Here is a 19,450-nt window from a genome sequence, read left to right on the forward strand (position 1 = left end):
CTAGGACGTTGGTTTTGCCGTCTTGGACGTGACTGGAGATATTTTTGAGCCGCTCGCTCGCAAAGCAGCAAAGTAGCGTGACTTATGGAGGGATTATGAGTGTTCAGAGATAAAGACAGCGCTGTAGAGGAGCGCACCCGCCATGGAAGCGTTTGCAACCATAAGCGGACTTATCCGCAAAATGATTGGCTAGAGACTCGCAACAGGCCCCAGCTGTGACCGCCGGGATTCTTGGCGTCGAACTCGGCTAGGATAATAGCACGAGGCATAAAAAGTGCAGTCACTTGGAAATGGGAGATGAGTAAAACTTTGAAGGATCATAATTGCCATTGAGGCTTCTATTGCTGTACCGGTCTTCTGTTATCCCGATGTAAATGCCCAAAGCCAATTGTCTTGTGCCATGAATCTCATTCAGTCGTAACCGAATGCTCAACGCCTCCAGGATGCACCGATCCTATTAATCCCTTCCCAGTACCATACTTGCTTGCTCTAAACGCCATGCGCTCACTCAGGCCCTAGACCCGAAAACCAGGGTCTTTATCCCTCAAAAGGTGTCGGACAATACAGTCTGAAGTAACAATTCCCAGTCTCGGCCAACATCTTCACTGCCGCCGTGACTGCTGTCTTCATGACTACTGTCGTCGCTACAAGTATCCTGAACAGCATTCAGCGCCGGATCTAAATTCTCCTTGTCGCTGTTGTCGTCCTAAGAGATCAACATCGGGTCATGCCCGTCGCTCTCATCCCCATTGAGGCCAAGTCCTATTCTTTCAGGCAGCGACTTCTTCTCTGCCCTGGCGGCAGACTCGGCCCAGGCCCTCATCTTAACCAGCTGTCGAATCGCGGCTTCTCTGCGCTCCGATTGACGCTGCAAGATTGCCTTGTTGACATCATCCGCAACGTCCCGTCTCAGGTCAGGATGCAGAATGGCTGCCAGTTGAGGTTCGAGGTCATTGTGAGGGAAAATCAGCAATGCCATCGTCTCTTCAAGGTCTTTGAGAAAACGAGGATCGGTGGGTGCTCGAGGACCCAGGTGATTCGTGGCAAACGACAAGGCAGGGGTGATATCACCGCCTGGTGTGGATGTGCATGCCCGGATCAACTCGACTAGCTGGAGCCGAAGTAGAGCAAAGTGCAGTGTGGGGTCTCGATCCAGAATCTGGCCAACTTGTTAGACTATGCATACAGATAATTGGAGCATGTTGACAAATTGAAGTGGAAAGGGAAAGCTCATATAAAGTGGTTGTTTCTCATCCAAGATCCCGAAGGTTCTATGAGTGGTGCATGTACAACTCGATTTCTAATCACAGCACGAATGGAAGGTGCAAGACGAAGAGACAAGACACACATACCTCGGAGTCAAAGTCGTTCAGAGCCTCGATAGCGAACTGAATGCTTCCAGTATGAATCGACTTTTGGATCTGTTGGCGGACCTTGATCGTCTCGTCCACTTGATGGGGTTGCAGGTTGGCTTCCTTGCTGAACTTGGCAGCAGCGTTGGGATAACCTTCCATAGTCAGGTAATCAAGTATCAAGGCGTTGATATCGCTGGAGGTCCACGTTAGCACGAGTCCTCGTATGTGGGTCGCAAAGTAAAGAGAAAAAATGGGTGAAAACAGCAAAGTGTCAGGTAAATTTTATATCGAGTTCTCCGCATGGTAATTGCTAGGAGAGATTCCCATTTGATAGTAGATCATCATGTGAGCTGGGAGGGAGGGGAGGCGCGCAGGCTTGGAGCTAGCGCCAGACTAGTAGAAAAATGAGTGCTTACCTCTTGGGCGACTTGACGTCCTGAACACGCCTCTCGAAGGCATGCTTCATGGGCGTAGCAGTCGACGCAGACGAAGTCTGATTGACATCTTAGCTGCTGCACGGCTAGGGCCAGCCCAGCAAGAGGGCACAGGAGCTCAACGGACCATGATTCTCTCCCAGGTCTCCCGCACGAGGTCAGTAGCAGCTCTATTCCAGGCTGCTATCGCTGTTGGGTCGTTGATGTCTGGCAATCCTGACATACGTCGGAAGATGCGAAAAGCATGGAAAGCAAGACAGGATCAAACTCTGGGCCGTCGTCACATTTGAGTGGCCGTTCGAGCTCCCGTCTGTTGTTGTGTGACAACGTGAAAGAAGCTGAGGAAGAAAGAAGGATTGGATGTGGAAGAAGAAGAAAACGTCAGAACAAAGAGAAGGAGGCTGGAGCGGAGCTTTATTCTGTTCCAGAGTTTGCGGCTACAGACAGCCAATCGCAGGACCAGCCGATTCCTAACGTGGGGCAGACATGATTAGGTAATGCGGGCACATGCGCAGATGCTGAAAGCGGGTTGACAGGGCAAAAATACAGGGCGAGCTCCACCAGAGGCACAAGACAGGCAGGTACGAAAGCTAAACCCGAGCAACGTACAGAACTGGCTGGAGACTGGAGCTGGAGCTGGAGCTGAGAGCGTCTAGAACCTGTGCGAGGCCCAAGAGGCAAGATAGCAGACTACCTAGCACAGCCTTTTCTGCCTGTTGGCCGAAATTTCCTTTCTTCATAACCCCGTCGTTCGAATGACCTAACAAGACATCATTAATATCTCTCGGCTGTTGTCGAGGTTCCCTGCATATACACACCTGACAGATACAGCCAGTGTTTCCCCTCATGTGGCCCTGACCAGCGCCTATTCCGACGCAGCGCTACATTGCCTTATCATCTAGCAGCAGCTCCACTAGGCTCGTCAAAGTCCAGTGTCCCCTCAACGCTTATCCTTGGAGAGTGAACCCTTGGCTTTGCCTCTCTTTTCACTTTAATACTTCACTTTTCTCATTCACTTGCAAGGGACTAACCGGGCGCGAGATTCCCGAAATCCTGCCGCCTACTTTTGTCTTTGTTCGCTTAGGTGTAGCATCTCGAGGCCCAAGCCGCAGTTAGCCGACACCATCTGCCACTCGACGTCGGAGACCTCCGCCTCACAATGGCCGACGAACAAAATGGCACCGAGTCTCATGTGACGGTTCAACGGCGAGCTCACTACTCACCACCTTGGGCGGATGTCAGCATCATTGGCATTGCTGGTAGCTCGGGCTCGGGAAAATCTACCTTGTCGCATGCTATCGTGAGGAAGCTGAATCTGCCCTGGGTAGTGATTCTGTCAATGGTGTGTGTGCATTTACCCCGCCAACTCACCTAACAACGCCCCTAACTCGGTGACGACAGGATTCTTTTTACAACCCTCTGTCCCCTGAGGAATCGAAGAAGGCTTTTGCCAACGAGTTTGACTTTGATGCGCCAGACGTGAGCCTTGTCTCGCTCCCCCAGTGGCCTGCCCGCTAATAATCGTGACAGGCTATTGATTTTAACGTGCTTGTGCAATGTCTGCGAGACCTCAAAGCTGGGTAAGTCGCCCTGGTGTTTGGCTGCGTGGTGTTCTTCTTGATAGGATAGGCCTTTGGTTTGCGTCTGTGGCTCAGCCTAGTAACCGGCTTCTTCTAGCAAACGTGCCGAGATTCCTATTTATTCCTTTGCTAAGCACCAGCGTCTCGACCATACCACAACCATTTACTCCCCTCATGTTATCATATTGGAGGGTATCTTCGCCCTCCATGACCCCCGTATTGTGGAACTTCTGGATATGAGGGTATGTATTACCACACAAAAGAAACACGCACTTTAGTCCTGACAAGATCCTAGATATTCTGCGAGGCGGATGCCGACACATGCTTGTCTCGACGAGGTCAGTCGTAGTGTCCACAATTGTAGCTTAGTGCTTGCGAGACTGACCCATCCAAAGTTCTGCGAGATGTTAAAGAACGTGGCCGAGATATTGAGGGCATCATGAAGCAGTGGTTCGGATTTGTGAAGCCCAACTTCGAAAAGGTAATCGCCCTCGCAACTGGTCGCGCCCGTCTTCTCTAACATACATATAGTTTGTTGAGCCGCAGCGCAAAGTAGCGGGTAAGCCATGCTGTTATCGGAGAACCTTTCCCCCTCGATACTAACAATGTACAATATGTAGACATCATCGTGCCCCGAGGTATCGAGAACCAAGTTGCAATGGGTAAGCAGGTAACGGCTTAACATATTTGTGGGTTTGACTAAAGCATGGAGTTAGACATGGTCGTCCAGTACATCGAGCGGAAATTGATCGAGAAATCAACCCATCACCGAGCAGCCTTGACCCAACTGGAACTCGCCGCTGCCAGTGAGCCTTTGTCCGACAGGGTTGTGATCCTGGACCAGACGACGCAGCTCAGAGGCATGAGCACGATCATTCAGGATATTGATACTTCGGCAGAAGACTTCATCTTCTACTTTGACCGTCTCGCATGTTTACTTATTGAGCAGTGGGTAGACTGAATTTCAAGTGACCAAAAGTGTAGTAGGCTGATTTTTCTAGGGCGCTCAACAATGTGCAGTTCAGGGAGAAGACCATTGCCACGCCTCAGGGCTACAAATACAACGGACTTGAAGCAAAGGGGGATGTAAGCGCGGTATTGGTTCTCCGGGGTGGCGCTGCCTTTGAGACCGCCTTGAAGAGAGTTGTCCCCGATATGAGGACGGGCAGAATCCTCATCCAGTCTAATGTGCGGACAGGAGAGCCTGAGCTGCATTATCTCAAGCTTCCGGACAACATTGATGAGAACGAGGCGGTGTTGTTGATTGACACACAGATGGCCAGCGGAGGAGCTGCACTTATGGCTGTACAGGTTCTCGTCGACCACGGTGTCGCTCAGGAGAAGATCGTCCTGGCATGCTACGCCGCCGGAAGGCTTGGAGTACACCGGCTGGCGAAGGTGTTCCCCGGCATCACCATCGTTCTCTGCAACATGCTCGCAGACATTGAGGATCGCTGGGTCGAGAAGAAGTACTTCCGGTGCTAGTTAATATACCTAGTAGAAGGCCGGTGAAGCTTGGCCTCACGAATACCTCTGTTGTCTCAGTAAGCACCTACATAGCTACAGTAACGTCAATGAGTAAAAGACGCATAGCGGGGCCAAGGAATGCAGCCCATGGCTGGGATCTTCTGAACAGCATGAGCTGGTGCACATGCAAGAGGCCGCAGCTTCAAATGCAAGATCCGTCACTTCTAATGTCTATCTGACCTGGCTAGGTCCCGACCATGCCTTCTGTTATTGGTTCATGTCCAGCCTCAATTGGCCGACTGAGGACCGAGGAGTGGATGTGAAGGTGGAGACCACGGCACCCGGCATGCATCTTTGACACCGCTGACTGAGCTCATTTTGTCGCCACGAACTGTTTTTCGCCGAGAGAATCCTAGAAGAAGCCGCCAGCTCGGAAGACCGCGAACGCGGCGCCGACACGGGGCCAAGGAATTGAGACGAAAGTCCGAGTTGGTGGCGATGATATGCAATTAGATTCTGGATTGGCCCATAATTGTATTTTGTTTTATTTTCATTTCCCTGGCTCGGAGGATGCCTCGCGCGGCATTTAGAATATTCTGGTGCTGGCTTCCATGATGGGTAATTGCATTGGAGGCAAGTTTTCGGCTTAACCGAGCAATGACGTACCTGCTGGAGCTGCCGGGACAGGAGCTCCTCGGATTTGATTGACCTAGTACCAGCATCATTACGCATATGTCAGGGAGCTATCCCACCAGACCCCTAGATCGTTCTTTCGTAGCCATTCCGTCTTTGATTTTTCCTTGGAAAATTAACCACGATCCGTTACTCTCAATCATTTACTGTGACTGACGACGCGACGAACGCAGAGCCTCCCGTTGCTCCATTCACTCGCTTCGACATGACATCTTCCCGTTGCTGAATACATCGGCCATCAAGTTGCGATAATTAAATGCCTCCCACCACTTCGGCGCTGATGCGCCTATCTCGCGCCGCCCAACAGAACTCGACTGCTAGCCTGCTGAAGGCGTCCCAGTCATGCAGTCGCCAGGTCGCCGCGTCGCAAAGTCGCGCCTTTGCTAACATCCCGCAACGATCCCGAACAAGCCGAAACCCCCTCGCGAGCTCCTTCTTCAATGGTCATGGCCTGCCCAAGGGCATCGTCGTTCGCTCCATCTCAGGCACGCCGCCTCCGAAACCCAGATCGCAACTCCTTCGCTTGGCGTATCGCGGAGCTGCGTGGCTCGGTGGCGGCGTCATTTTTGTTGGCCTCGGCGTAGTCGGGTTCTTCATCTACGATGCCTCCACTTACAAAGAACATCCCGACCAGATGGAGATTGACGTATCCCAGTTAGCTCTGAGCCCCCGAAAAGGCGGACCAAAGAATCTACCAATCGCCGAGGTGTTGATTGACGATTTGGACACCGAAGGCATGAAGCGGACGAAAGACAAGCCGAAATTGGTTATCCTAGGGGGTGGTTGGGGCGGTGTTGCTCTTCTCAAAGAGCTCAACCCCGATGACTACCATGTAACAGTTATTTCGCCCACGAACTACTTCCTGTTTACGCCCATGCTACCGTCTGCCACTGTTGGAACCCTGGAACTGAGATCTCTGGTCGAACCGATCCGTCGAGTCCTCGCCCGCGTCAATGGTCACTTCATACGCGCCAAGGCAGAGGACGTGGAATTCTCTCACAAGTTGGTTGAATGCTGTCAACCGGACGCTCAAGGCAACGAGACCCGTTTCTACGTTCCATATGACAAGCTCGTCATTGCCGTTGGGTCTACCACGAACCCCCACGGCGTCAAGGGATTGGAAAACGCCCACTTTCTCAAGGACATAAGCGATGCGCGCCGGGTTCGGAACCAGGTCATGCATAACCTCGAACAATCCTGCCTACCAACGACTTCCGATGACGAGCGAAAGCGTCTTCTATCCTTTGTCGTCAGCGGAGGTGGTCCGACAGGTGTCGAGTTTGCCGCTGAGCTGTTTGACATGCTCAACGAAGATCTGACACAGCACTTTCCCAAGCTCCTCCGCAACGAAATCTCTGTGCACTTGATCCAGAGTCGCAGCCATATTCTCAACACCTATGATGAGACTGTCTCCAAGTACGCCGAGGAGCACTTTGCCCGCGATCAGGTTGATGTCCTCACAAACTCCCGCGTCAAGGAAGTCTTCCCCGACAAGATTGTCTTCACTCAGAAGCAACCTGATGGAAGCCTTCTCACCAAGGAGCTTCCCATGGGTTTTTGTCTCTGGTCAACCGGTGTCGCCCAGGCCGAGATTTGCAAGCGCCTGTCCGAAAAGCTCGGCCCATCGCAGACGAACCGCCACGCCCTGGAGACTGACACTCACCTTCGCCTCAACGGGACACCTTTGGGTGATGTCTATGCCATTGGCGATTGTTCGACGGTGCAAAACAACGTTGCCGACCACATAATTACCTTCCTTCGCGGCCTTGCTTTTAGGCGCGGCATCGACCCTGAAACCCTGGAGTTGCATTTCAGCGATTGGCGCGATGTGGCAGCCGATGTGAAGAAGCGTTTCCCCCAGGCCGTCGGCCATTTGAAGCGCCTTGACAAGTTGTTTGAGCAGTTCGACAAAGACCAGTCTGGCACCCTCGACTTTGGCGAGCTTAGAGAATTGCTGAAGCAGATCGACTCCAAGCTGACATCACTACCCGCCACTGCGCAGCGCGCTCACCAGCAGGGCCAGTACCTTGCGCACAAGTTTAACAAATTGGCCCGCACCTCGGACGGCTTGAGGGCGAATCAGGTGTTTGACGGCGACATCGACTCCGTCGTGTACAGGGCTTTTGAGTACCGCCATCTCGGCAGTCTGGCTTACATCGGCAACTCGGCCGTGTTCGACTGGGGCCAAGGCTGGAGCTTTGCTGGTGGCCTGTGGGCTGTTTACATGTGGCGGTCGGTCTACTTTGCCCAGAGCGTCAGCTTGCGGACGCGTATTTTGCTTGCCATGGATTGGGCCAAGCGTGGTCTCTTTGGAAGAGGTAAGCAATTACCCGTGATGTGTTGTGAAACCTGTTCAACTGCTAACAACGCTTAGATTTGATGAGCTACTAGTTTCCGGTCACGAGTATTATAACGAGTTCAATTTTTCCGCCAGCATACCCTGTGGAGTACTAGAGATAAAAAGCGCCCGGAGTGATGCATAAGAATAGAGCGTTGCGAGGTCAGAAGGAAGAAGAGATACGGTGACAAAGTCTATATAATCGAATTTAAAATTGTTATTCACCAGTGTCTGTTCCCATTCTGTTTGTTGCTCGAGCCAGTCATGTTGCGGTCAGATCGGATGAGAAAACGAAATATGCACGCTTTTGAATTATTATTCTGATGCCCTCTAGTGTGTGTTGTCCCTTTAAATCTTGAAATCCTTGTACGACCACTTCTCCGTGAGTTTCGCCCTGGCCTGCTTCTTGAACGGGATGTGTCTCCTCGACTCCACCTTGCCGCGGACAAGCAGACTGCGGTACCGGTCCTTGAGCAGGTTTCCCTCGGGCCTCAGCAGCCGCAGCGAGTCTTGGAGCTCGTCCGGCAGAACCAGCTCGAGGTCCTTCTCAGGCAGCTTAATCTTGCCGAGTTGTCTCCTTCTCAAAGGCCCCTCGTCGTCGTCTTCGGCATCACTATCCTCTCCCAGCTCCTTGGCCAACGCCAGGGCGTTCTTGTAGCCATCGCGCTCAGCGATCTCGGTGGCGATCTGCTTGATCCTCTCCGACTGCGCGGCCTTCTTCTTCAGGGCGAGCTGGTGCTTGGCCTCCCGCTCCGCCTCTTTGCGGCGCTTGATACGGTTCCTCTGCTGGGGCGTCTTGCGCTGCGGGCGCTTCAGACTGGGCTTGTCGTCGTCGACACCGCTCTCGAAACCTTCCCATGCGGAATCCTCGTCCCACTCGGACAGCTGGGCGCGAGCCTCGGCGGCCTCGGCCTCGGCGGCTGAGCGGGCCACAGCCTCGCGCTTGATGCGCTCCGCCTCCTCGGCTGCGAGACGAGCCTCCTCCGCGGCGACGGCCTTGGCGCTCTCCTCCTCGAGGCGGTCGGCGTAGTCGTCAAAAGTAGGGTTGTAGCTGTAGCCGCCGGAGGGCTTAAGCACAGCGGGGACCTGCTTGCCGCTGGCAGTGAGGGAGATAGGTTTATGCTTGAGAGTTTTGGGGGGCTTGGCTTTTTGTACGGCAGGGAGGAAGTTGTCCTTGTTGTCTTCGGTCTTCGCTGCCGCAGTGGTGGTTGAAGATGCGGCGCCGGGCGCAGGGGCGCCCCAGAGGTCGTAGGTGGCGTCTTGGACGACGATGCTGGACTCGTGCTGGCCGTCGGCGACCCTGCGCAGACGGTCGAGCTCCTTGTGCGAGACCCAGTCGGTCCGCTGGCGCTTGGCGGGGAGGAGGCCGTCTGAAGTCTTTGAGCTCTCGTTTTCGCGCTTCTTGCGGGAGGAGACGGAGGGAACAGCGGAACGGGCGGCAATGATCTCGTCCGACTTGAGCGTCTTCTTGGGCTTGGTGCGCTTCTTGGTTTCACCGACCGTGTCGACGAGGAAGAGGTCTGCCGAGTCCTTTTCTGCGACCACACCACTTTGGGTCTGTTAGCATGCCGCTCGCATTGACTGATTGTTTTCCCATGGTGTCATGAGGAGGAGAGCCCATACCCTGTGATTATTTGCTTGTTCAACTCATCGAGACCGTCCTCCACCTCGGTAACGTCGACGTTCTTCCGCCACGCCTTCTTGCCCTTTCTGGAGGGTTGCTTGCGTTGCTGCGGCGCAGCGCCGTCGCCCGAGAGGGGCTTGAGAACAGGCATGCTGATGATTGAGACTGAAATAGCAGTTCTGACTATTTCCAATGTTCGGATTGCAAGGAAGAAACCGTTGGGGAGATTTGTGCCTTGAGAAGTCGATTTGCGTACCCTGCCGTTTGCTGGTCGTCTGTCTGCACACTGGATCTCTGGGCGGCGGGGCCTAGGAGCGTCCAGAATTTTTTTGAGCCAGGGTCGGCCTTATCGCGCAAGGAGCCGTTCTTATCCGCTATCTACACGTGATGTACCCCGTCTTTCCTTATCCTGAAAGTCCACCTCAATGAATGGCGGGCCCTTGCCAAGCTGCAATGCGCCCAAGGCGAAAGTTGACCTCCTTTTACCGTTCAGTTAGGTTCTCAATTTCCAGAGCTGCGACCAACGACACGTTCCCCGGCAGCTACCTCCGCCGACTCGCCCCCCGTTTACAAAGGCCTCAGCATCTCTTTCGCCTTCTTACCTCTCCCTTGCATTAAGCCCACACGTCGTCCGTCGTCTTTTCAGGTGCTAGTGTTGACTTTCCTGCAACCCTTGATACCACACCGGCTTTCCCTTTGATCACCGCAAGTACTTCGCAACCATGGCGTCCGGCGCAGGCGGGTCTTACAACAACCCTCTCAAGAAGTTCAAGTACGATGCGCAAACAGGATAACCCCCCTGACATTTGATTTGCTGACATTTTGAAACTAGGCTTGTCTTCTTGGGAGAGCAGAGTGGTATGTTTGCTTGCGTGGTTTCCTCTGACACCTATCCCTCGCTAATAGCTCTTTGTTGCAGTCGGGAAAACGTCCCTCATCACTCGATTCATGTACGATTCGTTCGATAACATGTACCAAGCAACCATCGGAATCGATTTCCTCTCCAAGGCAAGCCGCAGTTGATTTCTCGGGCCGCCTGGCCTGGCCGGAGTATCTATCTAATTCGCCGCAGACCATGTACCTTGAGGACCGGACGGTGAGGTTACAGCTTTGGGACACGGCTGGCCAAGAACGATTCCGCAGTTTGATCCCTTCTTACATCCGCGACTCCAGCGTTGCGGTCGTTGTCTACGATATCTCAAGTACGTTACAGTTGAACGGTACAGAAGCGATGCGAACAACCGGTCAGAAGCTGACGATGGGAAATGACAGATGCGAAATCCTTCCAGAACACAAAGAAGTGGATTGACGACGTGCGTGCTGAGAGAGGAAACGACGTTATCATTGTCCTTGTTGGCAATAAGACGGACTTGAACGACAAGAGGGAGGTGACGACGCAGCAGGGAGAGGATGAGGCCAAGAAGAACAACCTCATGTTCGTCGAGACCAGCGCGAAGCTGGGCCACAACGTTAAAACCCTGTTCAAGAGAATAGCGCAAGCCCTGCCGGGTATGGAGGGAACAGATGCTGCCGCGCAGGCTTCGAACCAAAGTGCGTACCCCCCTTACCCCTGGCTAGACAGATGCGTTGGACTGATGGAGTTGCTAACCTCCACATAGTGATTGATGTGAAGACGACCCCCGCCCAATCCTCGCAAGAGGGCTGCGCGTGCTAGACGACTTTTTAAACAAAGACCAAATGACTGGAGTAGCCCGAGGCGATCCGTGCCAGACGACGCGGGGTCCAATTGCCGTTACGTTACGACATGACTGGCGGGGCAGGACATCTTATGCATAGCGTGCAATGGGGATTTTCAGCATCAGTTACAGTTTGTATAATAACGGGCTATCATCCACGGTCGTTAGTACATACCTACATTTAATGGCTCTTTCTTCTTCTTCTCAATCATGATTCTTTCCCTCAGTTGCACACCCAGCCATCTCAGCAAAAGACTAGAAATGCTTTACTCGCCATCCGAAGTGACACGGGGACTAGACTCTCACGACGGCCGGTCCCCGTGGTACCGCGGTGGGCTGTCGCCGAGTGCCGGGGTCCATGGTGTGGTGCCAGTGCAGTGGGCCAAAGTCGATTTTTGGTTCTGGATGCGCATTGCTGCACTCTGTAGAGCGCGCTCAGACACCCCGGGCGTGCCGCTATGACGGAGTGGGTGGGGCCTATCATGTCATCGACAACGCAGGGTCTTTCCACATTTTTACCATGTCATCCGGCGCTGCCGCTCTGGTTAAATGTGACGGGCTCTGCAACGCTTCCCCAAAGCCCCTAAACTCTACCAGAGCTCCCTGGGCCTGGTCCATTCTGACGCAATACACACAACCAACCACCACGAAGGAGGATCACACGATGGCGTTTTCGAGATTCAGATTGCGGTTTCCGAGCCCAAAGGTAAGCCAGAAAAATCGCGTACTCACCGCCGCGCATCACATCTAACTTGAATGCTTGCGACAGACGTTCTTGGGCTGCATTAGCCTCCAGACGGGCACCGAACTCATTTCCCTAATCCTCCTGTTCAACCGACTTACCGGCCTCTATGGTCTCCTCGCGATCCTCACCGGCTACGAGCTGTCGGTGACGCAGCTGTCAATGTACCTTTACTCGCTCGGCGTCGTCGTTCTCCTAGCCATGTTCATGCCTCACATCCGCAAACAGAGCCCCTTTGAGACGCTCGGTCTCGCATGGCTTTACATCATCGACACGGCCCTCAACGTGGGATACACAACCTTCTTTGCCGTGAACTGGTACCTCAATAGCTCCGCCTTGCAGAAGCACCCTGGAAGCGCCGGGGCCGCGGCGGGAGCGGAAATCGCCGAGACGGCGCTTGCGAACGGCGCTCCTGTCGTGCCCGACGTCCCGAAGACGACGAAGCATATCGGTCCCCAGGAGTCGTGGATGAGTCTCGGGCTTATTGTTTCCGTGACCCTCGTGCGCATCTACTTTGCACTCGTCGTTATGTCGTTTGCACAGCAGGTGCTGCAGCGGCACACGGAGACGGGATGGGAGGAGGAAGGCCGCAAGAAGGGCCCCGACGGCCCGTTCTCTCAGGGCGAGCCTGGCGGCGAGGGCTCCCGTGGCCGCATCGGACGCGTGATGCTTGCGCTTGGTAGGGGATACTGGTTGCACGAGCGACCGGAGGAAGAGTGGGCGAGTGCGGTGAGCGCAAAGTTCCGGCATAGCGGGGTCTAAATACGGGCTCAACACACGGGATGGGTATCGGCGTCGGCGGTTACGGCAGGTCGGCGGCTGCCGGTTGGTTCACCGCCCTCAGCGGGCCGGGGACGGCAATAACCCAATACCCGGTGACGGCGGGGTCGTGATTGATGATGCCATCGCGCGATGGCATCATCGGTATGAGAAATCTTTAATGTGGACGGTACACGCAGTTGGTGGATCGTGGGACATGCATTTTCGGGCTTGGGTTTTGCACAACATGTTCCTGTCGCGAGGATATCGGCGTCTGAATGATTGGATGGCAAGAGGAAATCATTAGGTAGGGCCAAGAGGCGATGGGAGTGGGCCTGGGCTGTTGGCAGGCGGCTCCAAATCCCGAATAGGGACAGAATACGGATACAGGAGACATAGACTAATACAAAGTAATACATGGACTTTAATTCATTAACATTGGGCACCAGGTACCGAATACTGGGTTCGGAGAGTGATTGCATCCAGTGACAAGCAGAAACTGCAAATGCAAAGCTCATCATTTGTAATCCGAAAGATTCCCCGGGGGGATGGGGACGCTGACGGGGTCCACGACGGGATATGGAGCATGGCAACGCGGAATAGCGTGAGGGCGCCTTGCCTTAGTTGACTCGCCCCCATTGGGAACGGCAGCGGCTAAGACTGAGCAAGTGTTCCCGGCCGACAACGGCCTTTTTCGGCATTCGGTCAGTGGTTTCCAGACCGCGTGTTAGACCTGTTCTCCTTCTCTCGCTCTTTGCCTCTCTCCCACCGTCTACCCTGGCTCTTGCGAAGCCAAGGTGCCTCATCTTATATTACCTTGTTAGTGAGTGGCTCATTGGGACAGTCGGCCACCCACAGTGGCGGAAGAGGCTAGGTTGACGGTGGTATTGTTGTTGTTGCTCCTGTATCGCTAAGGTGGCTTGAAAGAAACCGTGAATAATATGTGATTCAGGACGGGAACAGAAGGGCCGGAGGCAAGAGCCAACATGAGGTACCGAGCAGGCCAAAACATACATGCCAGTACAGGCACCACCCCCCCATGCCCGTTGGCCACTGGCTGGCGGCGCCGTCGCCGATTCCCTGTTCCCCCAAGAAATGCAGAAGATGCCAGCCCGACTCACACGCACACCCACCCCCCAAGCAACCCGCGGCGCAAATAGAGCAGTGCGGCAAAGCAACCAGCGAATGGACTGGGGGAGATGCTGCGCTAGCTGATCACGCAATCGACCCTGATGTCGACAAAATTCATTGTTTTCTGCGGGGCAAATTTGTCGGTGGGAACGAAGGCCAGCTTAAGACTACGAAACCAGGGAATGAATTAAAACCAAAAGCAGAGCATCGGAGCTGTTTCGCAGTTTGGTCGACTTTTTTTCCCCTCCCCTTGCCTTGTTGCTTCAATCATTATCCATCCCACCCCAAGTGTCGGTTGTTGTGTGTTGTTGCTGTTGTATTGCGAATTCTTTTCCCTCCTTGTAACTGGTTGAGAGGAGGAAGACAAAAAAGAAGCAATCGTCAACAACACGAACAGGACCAGCAGTTATACCCCCCCAGAAAAAGCAGACATTGACAATGGCACCGACAAGAGGCCAAATTCAGACACCTGGAGAGGCTGGTAAGTAGTGCTCTTTCCCCCTGTTTTACTGTCTGCAGCGGCGTCGTCCTTCAGCGCTGTGCCCGCTGTAACCACAGCGAAGCTTCAGCGGCACCCTGGCCTGGCCAATCAGAGCTCTGCTATTTGTCGCATCCAGCGTCCCAGCTCCCGCTAGTGATGGCAGACAGCGGAGAGAGAGGATGAGGGAAGCGGCGACGAAGGGCGACGACCGGCGACGCCAACGAGGAAGGAAAGCACAACGGCAATTGCTGTGGCTAACATGCGCTCTCACCAGTTGCGAGAATCGCATATCTCTCCAGCGATGTCGTCGTCTCCGTCCAGCCGTCGCTGGCCAAGGACTCGGAGTTCTCATCCCACCTGAAGCGCTACGTCGCTCGCAGCGACAAGAGCCTCGTCGCAAAGGCCTCAGTTCCCGAGGTGAGCAAGCAATTCCTCTTCGGCCTGCCATCGTCTGGGCATCTAGAGACTGACAGTTCTTCCTCTGCTCCAGGTCCAACACGTGAGACACAATGCCGACCCCCTCCTATCCGTCTTTGCGCCCACCCGCGCCGGCAAGCTCGTCGCCGTCACGACGTCCTCAAACGTCCTTCTGCCCGCCATCTCCCACCTCTACAAGCTGGCAAACTACCCCATCGTCCTGCACGTCTCCCTCCAGCCCTCCGGCTTCCCCGACTTCTCCGCCATCACAGCTATCCGCAACTCAGGATGGACGTTTCTGCAGTCCGAGTCGCTGCAGGAGGCACAGGACATGGCTCTGACGGCCCACGCCCTGGCTCTGCGCTCTGGCAAGGGCGTCATCCACTTCTTCGCCTCGTCCTCGAGCGACGACGATGCCGCCATTGACGCAGAGGACCCCGAAGTCGTGCGCCAGATCCTCGATGTTGACGCTGCCAGACGGTTCCAGCAGCCGTCCAACGGCACGGAAGCGGCTGTCGGCATCTATGCCGATGATGGCCGACTGCCGGTTGCCTCAGACCGATCCGACGTGCCGCCGACCGGCTCCTCTACCATCGGTGGTCTGAGCTCTTCCGAACTCGCTTCGTCCGTGCACTCCAAGCTCGACTCGTCCCGGGCCTCGGTCCAGTCCAGCGAGCACAGCGTCACCGACAGCCCCCCGTCGGTCATCTCCTCCAACGCCACCACCATCGAGTCGTCGCTGCCCGTCGTCTCCTCTGACGATATCCTCAAGTATGCCAACGGCATCTGGGCCCAGCTTAAGAGAGTGACTGGCCGTGACTACCAAGCCTTCTTCTACGCCGGCCCCTCAAATGCCGAGAACTGCCTGTTCGTCTTCGGCTCCGGCGCCTACTTTTTCGGTGATGTGATTGACCAGGCCCGTCGCGGAGGTGACTTCTCCAAGGTCGGCATCATCACCCCCAGACTGTACCGTCCTTGGCTCAGCGCTGCTCTTGCCGAGGCCCTTCCCAAATCCGTGAAGCGCATCGCCGTCCTTGAGCAGGTCCACCGCAAGACCACAAAGTGGGGCCCCGTCCTCATTGACGTTCTCACCAGTGTGAAGACCGGCTTCGGTGGCGTGCAGGCTGTCGTTGGGTACCAACTTGGCTACATCGACCCCAAGACCGTCATCCAGGCTCTGCGTGGCGTTCTGCAGAACCTGACTTCCGAGAACCCTATCCAGAATCTCGAGGTCGGCCGCAAGGAGATCCCTCAACAAGTCCTCGAGTATGGACTCGAGAAGCCCCAGGTCGAGAACTCGTACACCAAGATCCTCGACCAGCTCTTTGGTCAGAGGGCCTACGTTGCCAACGCGCTAAAGTCCAGCAATGCTGGCATCAACAGCTCCATCCAGGCCAGCCCCGAGTTCGGCTTTGGTTCCCTGTTGGCTCGCAAGGAGCGTCGCGTGCGCTTCGTCAACGAGGTCAAGGAGGCTGCTAGCAGCAACCAGTTTGTGACTGAGTCCCCCAAGAGCTGGCTTGCTCGCTGGGCCGCCAACGCGGCCGATGCCAAGAAGGCAAATGAAATCGCCGACGACCTGATTCCTCGTCTTGAGACCGATGGCTCTTCCCTTGCCCGCAACTTGCTGTCTAGCAAGCGCCTTTTCCGCAAGGAGTCCCTGTGGCTCGTCGGATCTGATGCCTGGTCTTACGATCTGGGCAACTCTGGTGTGCACCACGTTCTGGCCTCTGGCGAGAACGTCAACATGCTCATCATCGACTCGACCCCCTACTCAGAGCGCGCTGCCGCCGATGCCAACCGTCGCAAGAAGGATATTGGTCTGTATGCTATGAACTTTGGCAACGCCTATGTTGCTTCGACCGCTGTCTACGGCTCATACACCCAGGTGCTGCAGGCTATGCTCGAGGCCGACCAGCACGAGGGTCCCTCCGTCGTTCTGGCCTACCTCCCCTACTTCGGAGAGCACGACTCGCCTCTGACCGTTCTCCAGGAGACCAAGAAGGCCATTGACGTTGGCTACTGGCCCCTGTACCGCTGGAACCCTGCCAACGAGGCCAAGGGCGAGCCCAACTTCACCCTGGACTCCGAGCGCATCAAGAGCGAGCTCAAGGCCTTCCTGGACCGTGACAACCAGCTGACCCAAATCATGAAGCGGGATCCCGTCTTCGCTGCCAACCTGTCCCAGGACTTCGGCACCGAGGTCAGAGCTCAGCAGAAGCGCAAGGCCAAGGACGCTTATGACCAGCTCCTCGAGGGCCTCTTCGGTGCGCCCCTTACGGTTCTGTATGCCTCCGACAACGGCAACGCCACCTCTGTTGCCAAGCGTCTCGGCAACCGCGGTAAGGCTCGCGGTCTGAAGACCAAGGTCATGACGATGGAAGACTACCCCATTGAGGACCTGCCCTCTGAGGAGAACATCATCTTTGTGTCGTCGACCGCTGGTCAGGGAGAGTTCCCTCAGAACGGTCACGCGCTCTGGACTGCTCTGAAGGACAACACCGAGCTTGACCTGGCGAACGTCAACTACTCCGTCTTTGGTCTCGGTGACCGTCACTACTGGCCCCGCAAGGAAGACAAGATCTACTACAACAAGCCCGCGAAGGACCTTGATCGTGTTCTTGCCAACCTTGGCGGCAAGAGGCTTGCCGACGTCGGTCTTGGTGACGATCAGGACCCCGATGGATACCAGACTGGCTACCAGGAGTGGGAGCCCAAGATCTGGCGCGCCCTTGGCGTTGACGACATTGATGGTCTTCCCGAGGAGCCTGCTCCCATCACAAACGAGGACATCAAGATCGAGTCCAACTTCCTCCGTGGTACCATCGCCGAGGGCCTGAAGGACACCAGCACTGCCGCCATCTCTGCTGCCGACCAGCAGCTCACCAAGTTCCACGGTACCTACATGCAGGACGACCGTGATGTCAGAGACGAGCGCAAGGCGATGGGCTTAGAGCCTGCCTACTCCTTCATGATCCGCTGCCGTTTGCCCGGTGGTGTGTCCACCCCCCTGCAGTGGGTCCAGATGGACGACATCGCCAACGAGCTTGGCAACGAGACGATGAAGCTCACCACCCGTCAAACCTTCCAGTTCCACGGTGTCGTCAAGGGCAAGTTGAGGCCCGCCATGCAGGCCATCAACAAGGCGCTCATGACCACCATTGCCGCCTGCGGTGATGTCAACCGTAACGTCATGTGCAGTTCGCTGCCCACCCAGTCCAAGTACCACAAGGAGGTCTGGGCGTCTTCCAAGAAGATCAGCGATCACCTGCTTCCTTCTACCACCGCGTACCATGAGATCTGGCTGGCGGATGAGAACGACAAGAAGACCCAGATTGCAGGCGACGCCGTCCAGGACTTCGAGCCCCTGTACGGACCCACGTACTTGCCCAGAAAGTTCAAGATCACCATCGCCATCCCTCCTCATAACGATACCGACGTCTACGCTCACGACATCGGTCTGATTGCCATCAAGGGCAAGGACGGCAAGCTCGAGGGCTTCAACCTGCTCGCCGGTGGTGGTATGGGTGCCACCCACAACAACAAGAAGACCTACCCGCAGGTTGGCCGCATGTTCGGCTTCGTCAAGACGGACCAGGTTCACATTGCCTGCGAGAAGGTCATGCTCGTCCAGCGTGACTTTGGCGACCGCAAGAACCGTAAGCACGCTCGTCTTAAGTACACCATTGACGACATGGGTGTCGACGTCTTCCGCTCCAAGGTCGAGGACCTCTGGGGCCAAAAGTTCGAGAAGGAGCGTCCGTTCGAGTTCAAGTCCAACGTCGACACGTTCGGCTGGCAGAAGGACGAGACGGGTCTCAACCACTTCACCTTCTTCATCGAGAACGGCCGTATCGAGGACACTCCCGAGTTCCAGATGAAGACCGGCCTGCGCGAGATTGCGAAGGTGCACAAGGGCGAGTTCCGCTTGACGGGTAACCAGCACTTGATCCTCAGCAACGTCGCCGACGAGGACTTGCCCGCGATGAAGGAGCTGATGAAGAAGTACAAGCTCGACAACCTCCAGTTCTCTGCCCTGCGCCTCAGCTCTTCTGCCTGTGTCGCGTTCCCTACCTGTGGTCTGGCCATGGCCGAGAGTGAGCGCTACCTGCCCGTGCTGATCAGCAAGCTCGAGGGCTGCCTCGAGGAGAACGGTCTGCGCCAGGACTCCATTGTCATGCGCATGACGGGTTGCCCCAACGGTTGCGCGCGTCCCTGGCTTGCCGAGGTCGCGTTCGTCGGCAAGGCCTTTGGCGCGTACAACATGTACCTGGGCGGTGGCTACCACGGCCAGCGTCTGAACAAGCTGTTCCGCCAGAGCATCAAGGAGGACGAGATCTTGGCGATCATGAAGCCTCTGCTGAAGCGGTATGCGCTTGAGAGGGAGGAGGGCGAGAGGTTTGGTGACTTCTGCATTCGTGCGGGTGTTATCAAGGCTACGAGGGAGGGCCAGGATTTCCACGAGGGGGTAGGTCTTTCTGAATAACCGCTTTGACCCATGAGAATCAGTAGCTAACAAGGCGTGAAACAGGTCCCTGAGGATGAGTCTGATGAGGAGTAAATTATTCTTTCTCATTGGAAGATGAACTGAGATGAACTGTTGTGAGGAAGAACAGAAAGAGAGAAACCTACGGGGTAGCGGGGGAGAAAACAAAAGTACGATTTGTAAAATGTATGTTTTATATCCGCTTTAGCTTCAGCATCAGGGGCAGGCGTTGCGAATGGTTTTTTTCCC

The 19,450-nt window shown here is 55.3% G+C and overlaps 7 protein-coding genes across 7 annotated transcripts; 5 read left to right on the forward strand and 2 right to left on the reverse strand.

Moving 5' to 3' along the window:
• Positions 1-706: 706 nt before the first annotated feature.
• EsH8_VIII_000418 (CTLH/CRA C-terminal to lish motif domain-containing protein) lies at positions 707-2,012 on the reverse strand (the record flags this gene model as incomplete). The annotated part of the gene is made up of 4 exons (XM_083269460.1): positions 707-1,159; positions 1,353-1,548; positions 1,772-1,848; positions 1,917-2,012. The coding sequence occupies 4 exons, from the start codon at positions 2,010-2,012 to the stop codon at positions 707-709; spliced, it is 822 nt and encodes a 273-aa protein (XP_083129228.1).
• Positions 2,013-2,948: 936 nt separating this feature from the next.
• On the forward strand, positions 2,949-4,854 carry EsH8_VIII_000419 (uridine kinase family-domain-containing protein; the record flags this gene model as incomplete). Its single annotated transcript, XM_083269461.1, has 10 exons — positions 2,949-3,131; positions 3,191-3,268; positions 3,320-3,369; positions 3,467-3,611; positions 3,665-3,707; positions 3,765-3,850; positions 3,901-3,928; positions 3,990-4,031; positions 4,086-4,317; positions 4,371-4,854. The coding sequence occupies 10 exons, from the start codon at positions 2,949-2,951 to the stop codon at positions 4,852-4,854; spliced, it is 1,371 nt and encodes a 456-aa protein (XP_083129229.1).
• A 931-nt stretch (positions 4,855-5,785) lies between these two features.
• Positions 5,786-7,920, forward strand: EsH8_VIII_000420 (uncharacterized protein; the record flags this gene model as incomplete). Its single annotated transcript, XM_083269462.1, has 2 exons — positions 5,786-7,847; positions 7,904-7,920. 2 exons carry the CDS (start codon positions 5,786-5,788, stop codon positions 7,918-7,920), a joined length of 2,079 nt encoding a protein of 692 aa, XP_083129230.1.
• A 295-nt stretch (positions 7,921-8,215) lies between these two features.
• On the reverse strand, positions 8,216-9,642 carry EsH8_VIII_000421 (ribosome biogenesis protein Nop53/GLTSCR2; the record flags this gene model as incomplete). Its single annotated transcript, XM_083269463.1, has 2 exons — positions 8,216-9,416; positions 9,491-9,642. 2 exons carry the CDS (start codon positions 9,640-9,642, stop codon positions 8,216-8,218), a joined length of 1,353 nt encoding a protein of 450 aa, XP_083129231.1.
• Positions 9,643-10,213: 571 nt separating this feature from the next.
• EsH8_VIII_000422 (Rab family GTPase YPT6) lies at positions 10,214-11,166 on the forward strand (the record flags this gene model as incomplete). The annotated part of the gene is made up of 6 exons (XM_083269464.1): positions 10,214-10,263; positions 10,324-10,349; positions 10,411-10,499; positions 10,564-10,693; positions 10,764-11,042; positions 11,111-11,166. The coding sequence occupies 6 exons, from the start codon at positions 10,214-10,216 to the stop codon at positions 11,164-11,166; spliced, it is 630 nt and encodes a 209-aa protein (XP_083129232.1).
• A 23-nt stretch (positions 11,167-11,189) lies between these two features.
• On the forward strand, positions 11,190-12,692 carry EsH8_VIII_000423 (Inositolphosphorylceramide synthase subunit Kei1-domain-containing protein; the record flags this gene model as incomplete). The annotated part of the gene is made up of 4 exons (XM_083269465.1): positions 11,190-11,248; positions 11,487-11,542; positions 11,617-11,894; positions 11,958-12,692. 4 exons carry the CDS (start codon positions 11,190-11,192, stop codon positions 12,690-12,692), a joined length of 1,128 nt encoding a protein of 375 aa, XP_083129233.1.
• Positions 12,693-14,258: 1,566 nt separating this feature from the next.
• EsH8_VIII_000424 (sulfite reductase (NADPH) subunit beta) lies at positions 14,259-19,276 on the forward strand (the record flags this gene model as incomplete). The annotated part of the gene is made up of 4 exons (XM_083269466.1): positions 14,259-14,301; positions 14,576-14,718; positions 14,792-19,183; positions 19,247-19,276. The coding sequence occupies 4 exons, from the start codon at positions 14,259-14,261 to the stop codon at positions 19,274-19,276; spliced, it is 4,608 nt and encodes a 1,535-aa protein (XP_083129234.1).
• Between the last annotated feature and the right edge of the window lie 174 nt (positions 19,277-19,450).

The sequence above is a fragment of the Colletotrichum jinshuiense genome, chromosome 8 (assembly GCF_051148585.1).
Source record: "Colletotrichum jinshuiense chromosome 8, complete sequence".
Lineage (NCBI taxonomy): Eukaryota > Fungi > Ascomycota > Sordariomycetes > Glomerellales > Glomerellaceae > Colletotrichum > Colletotrichum jinshuiense.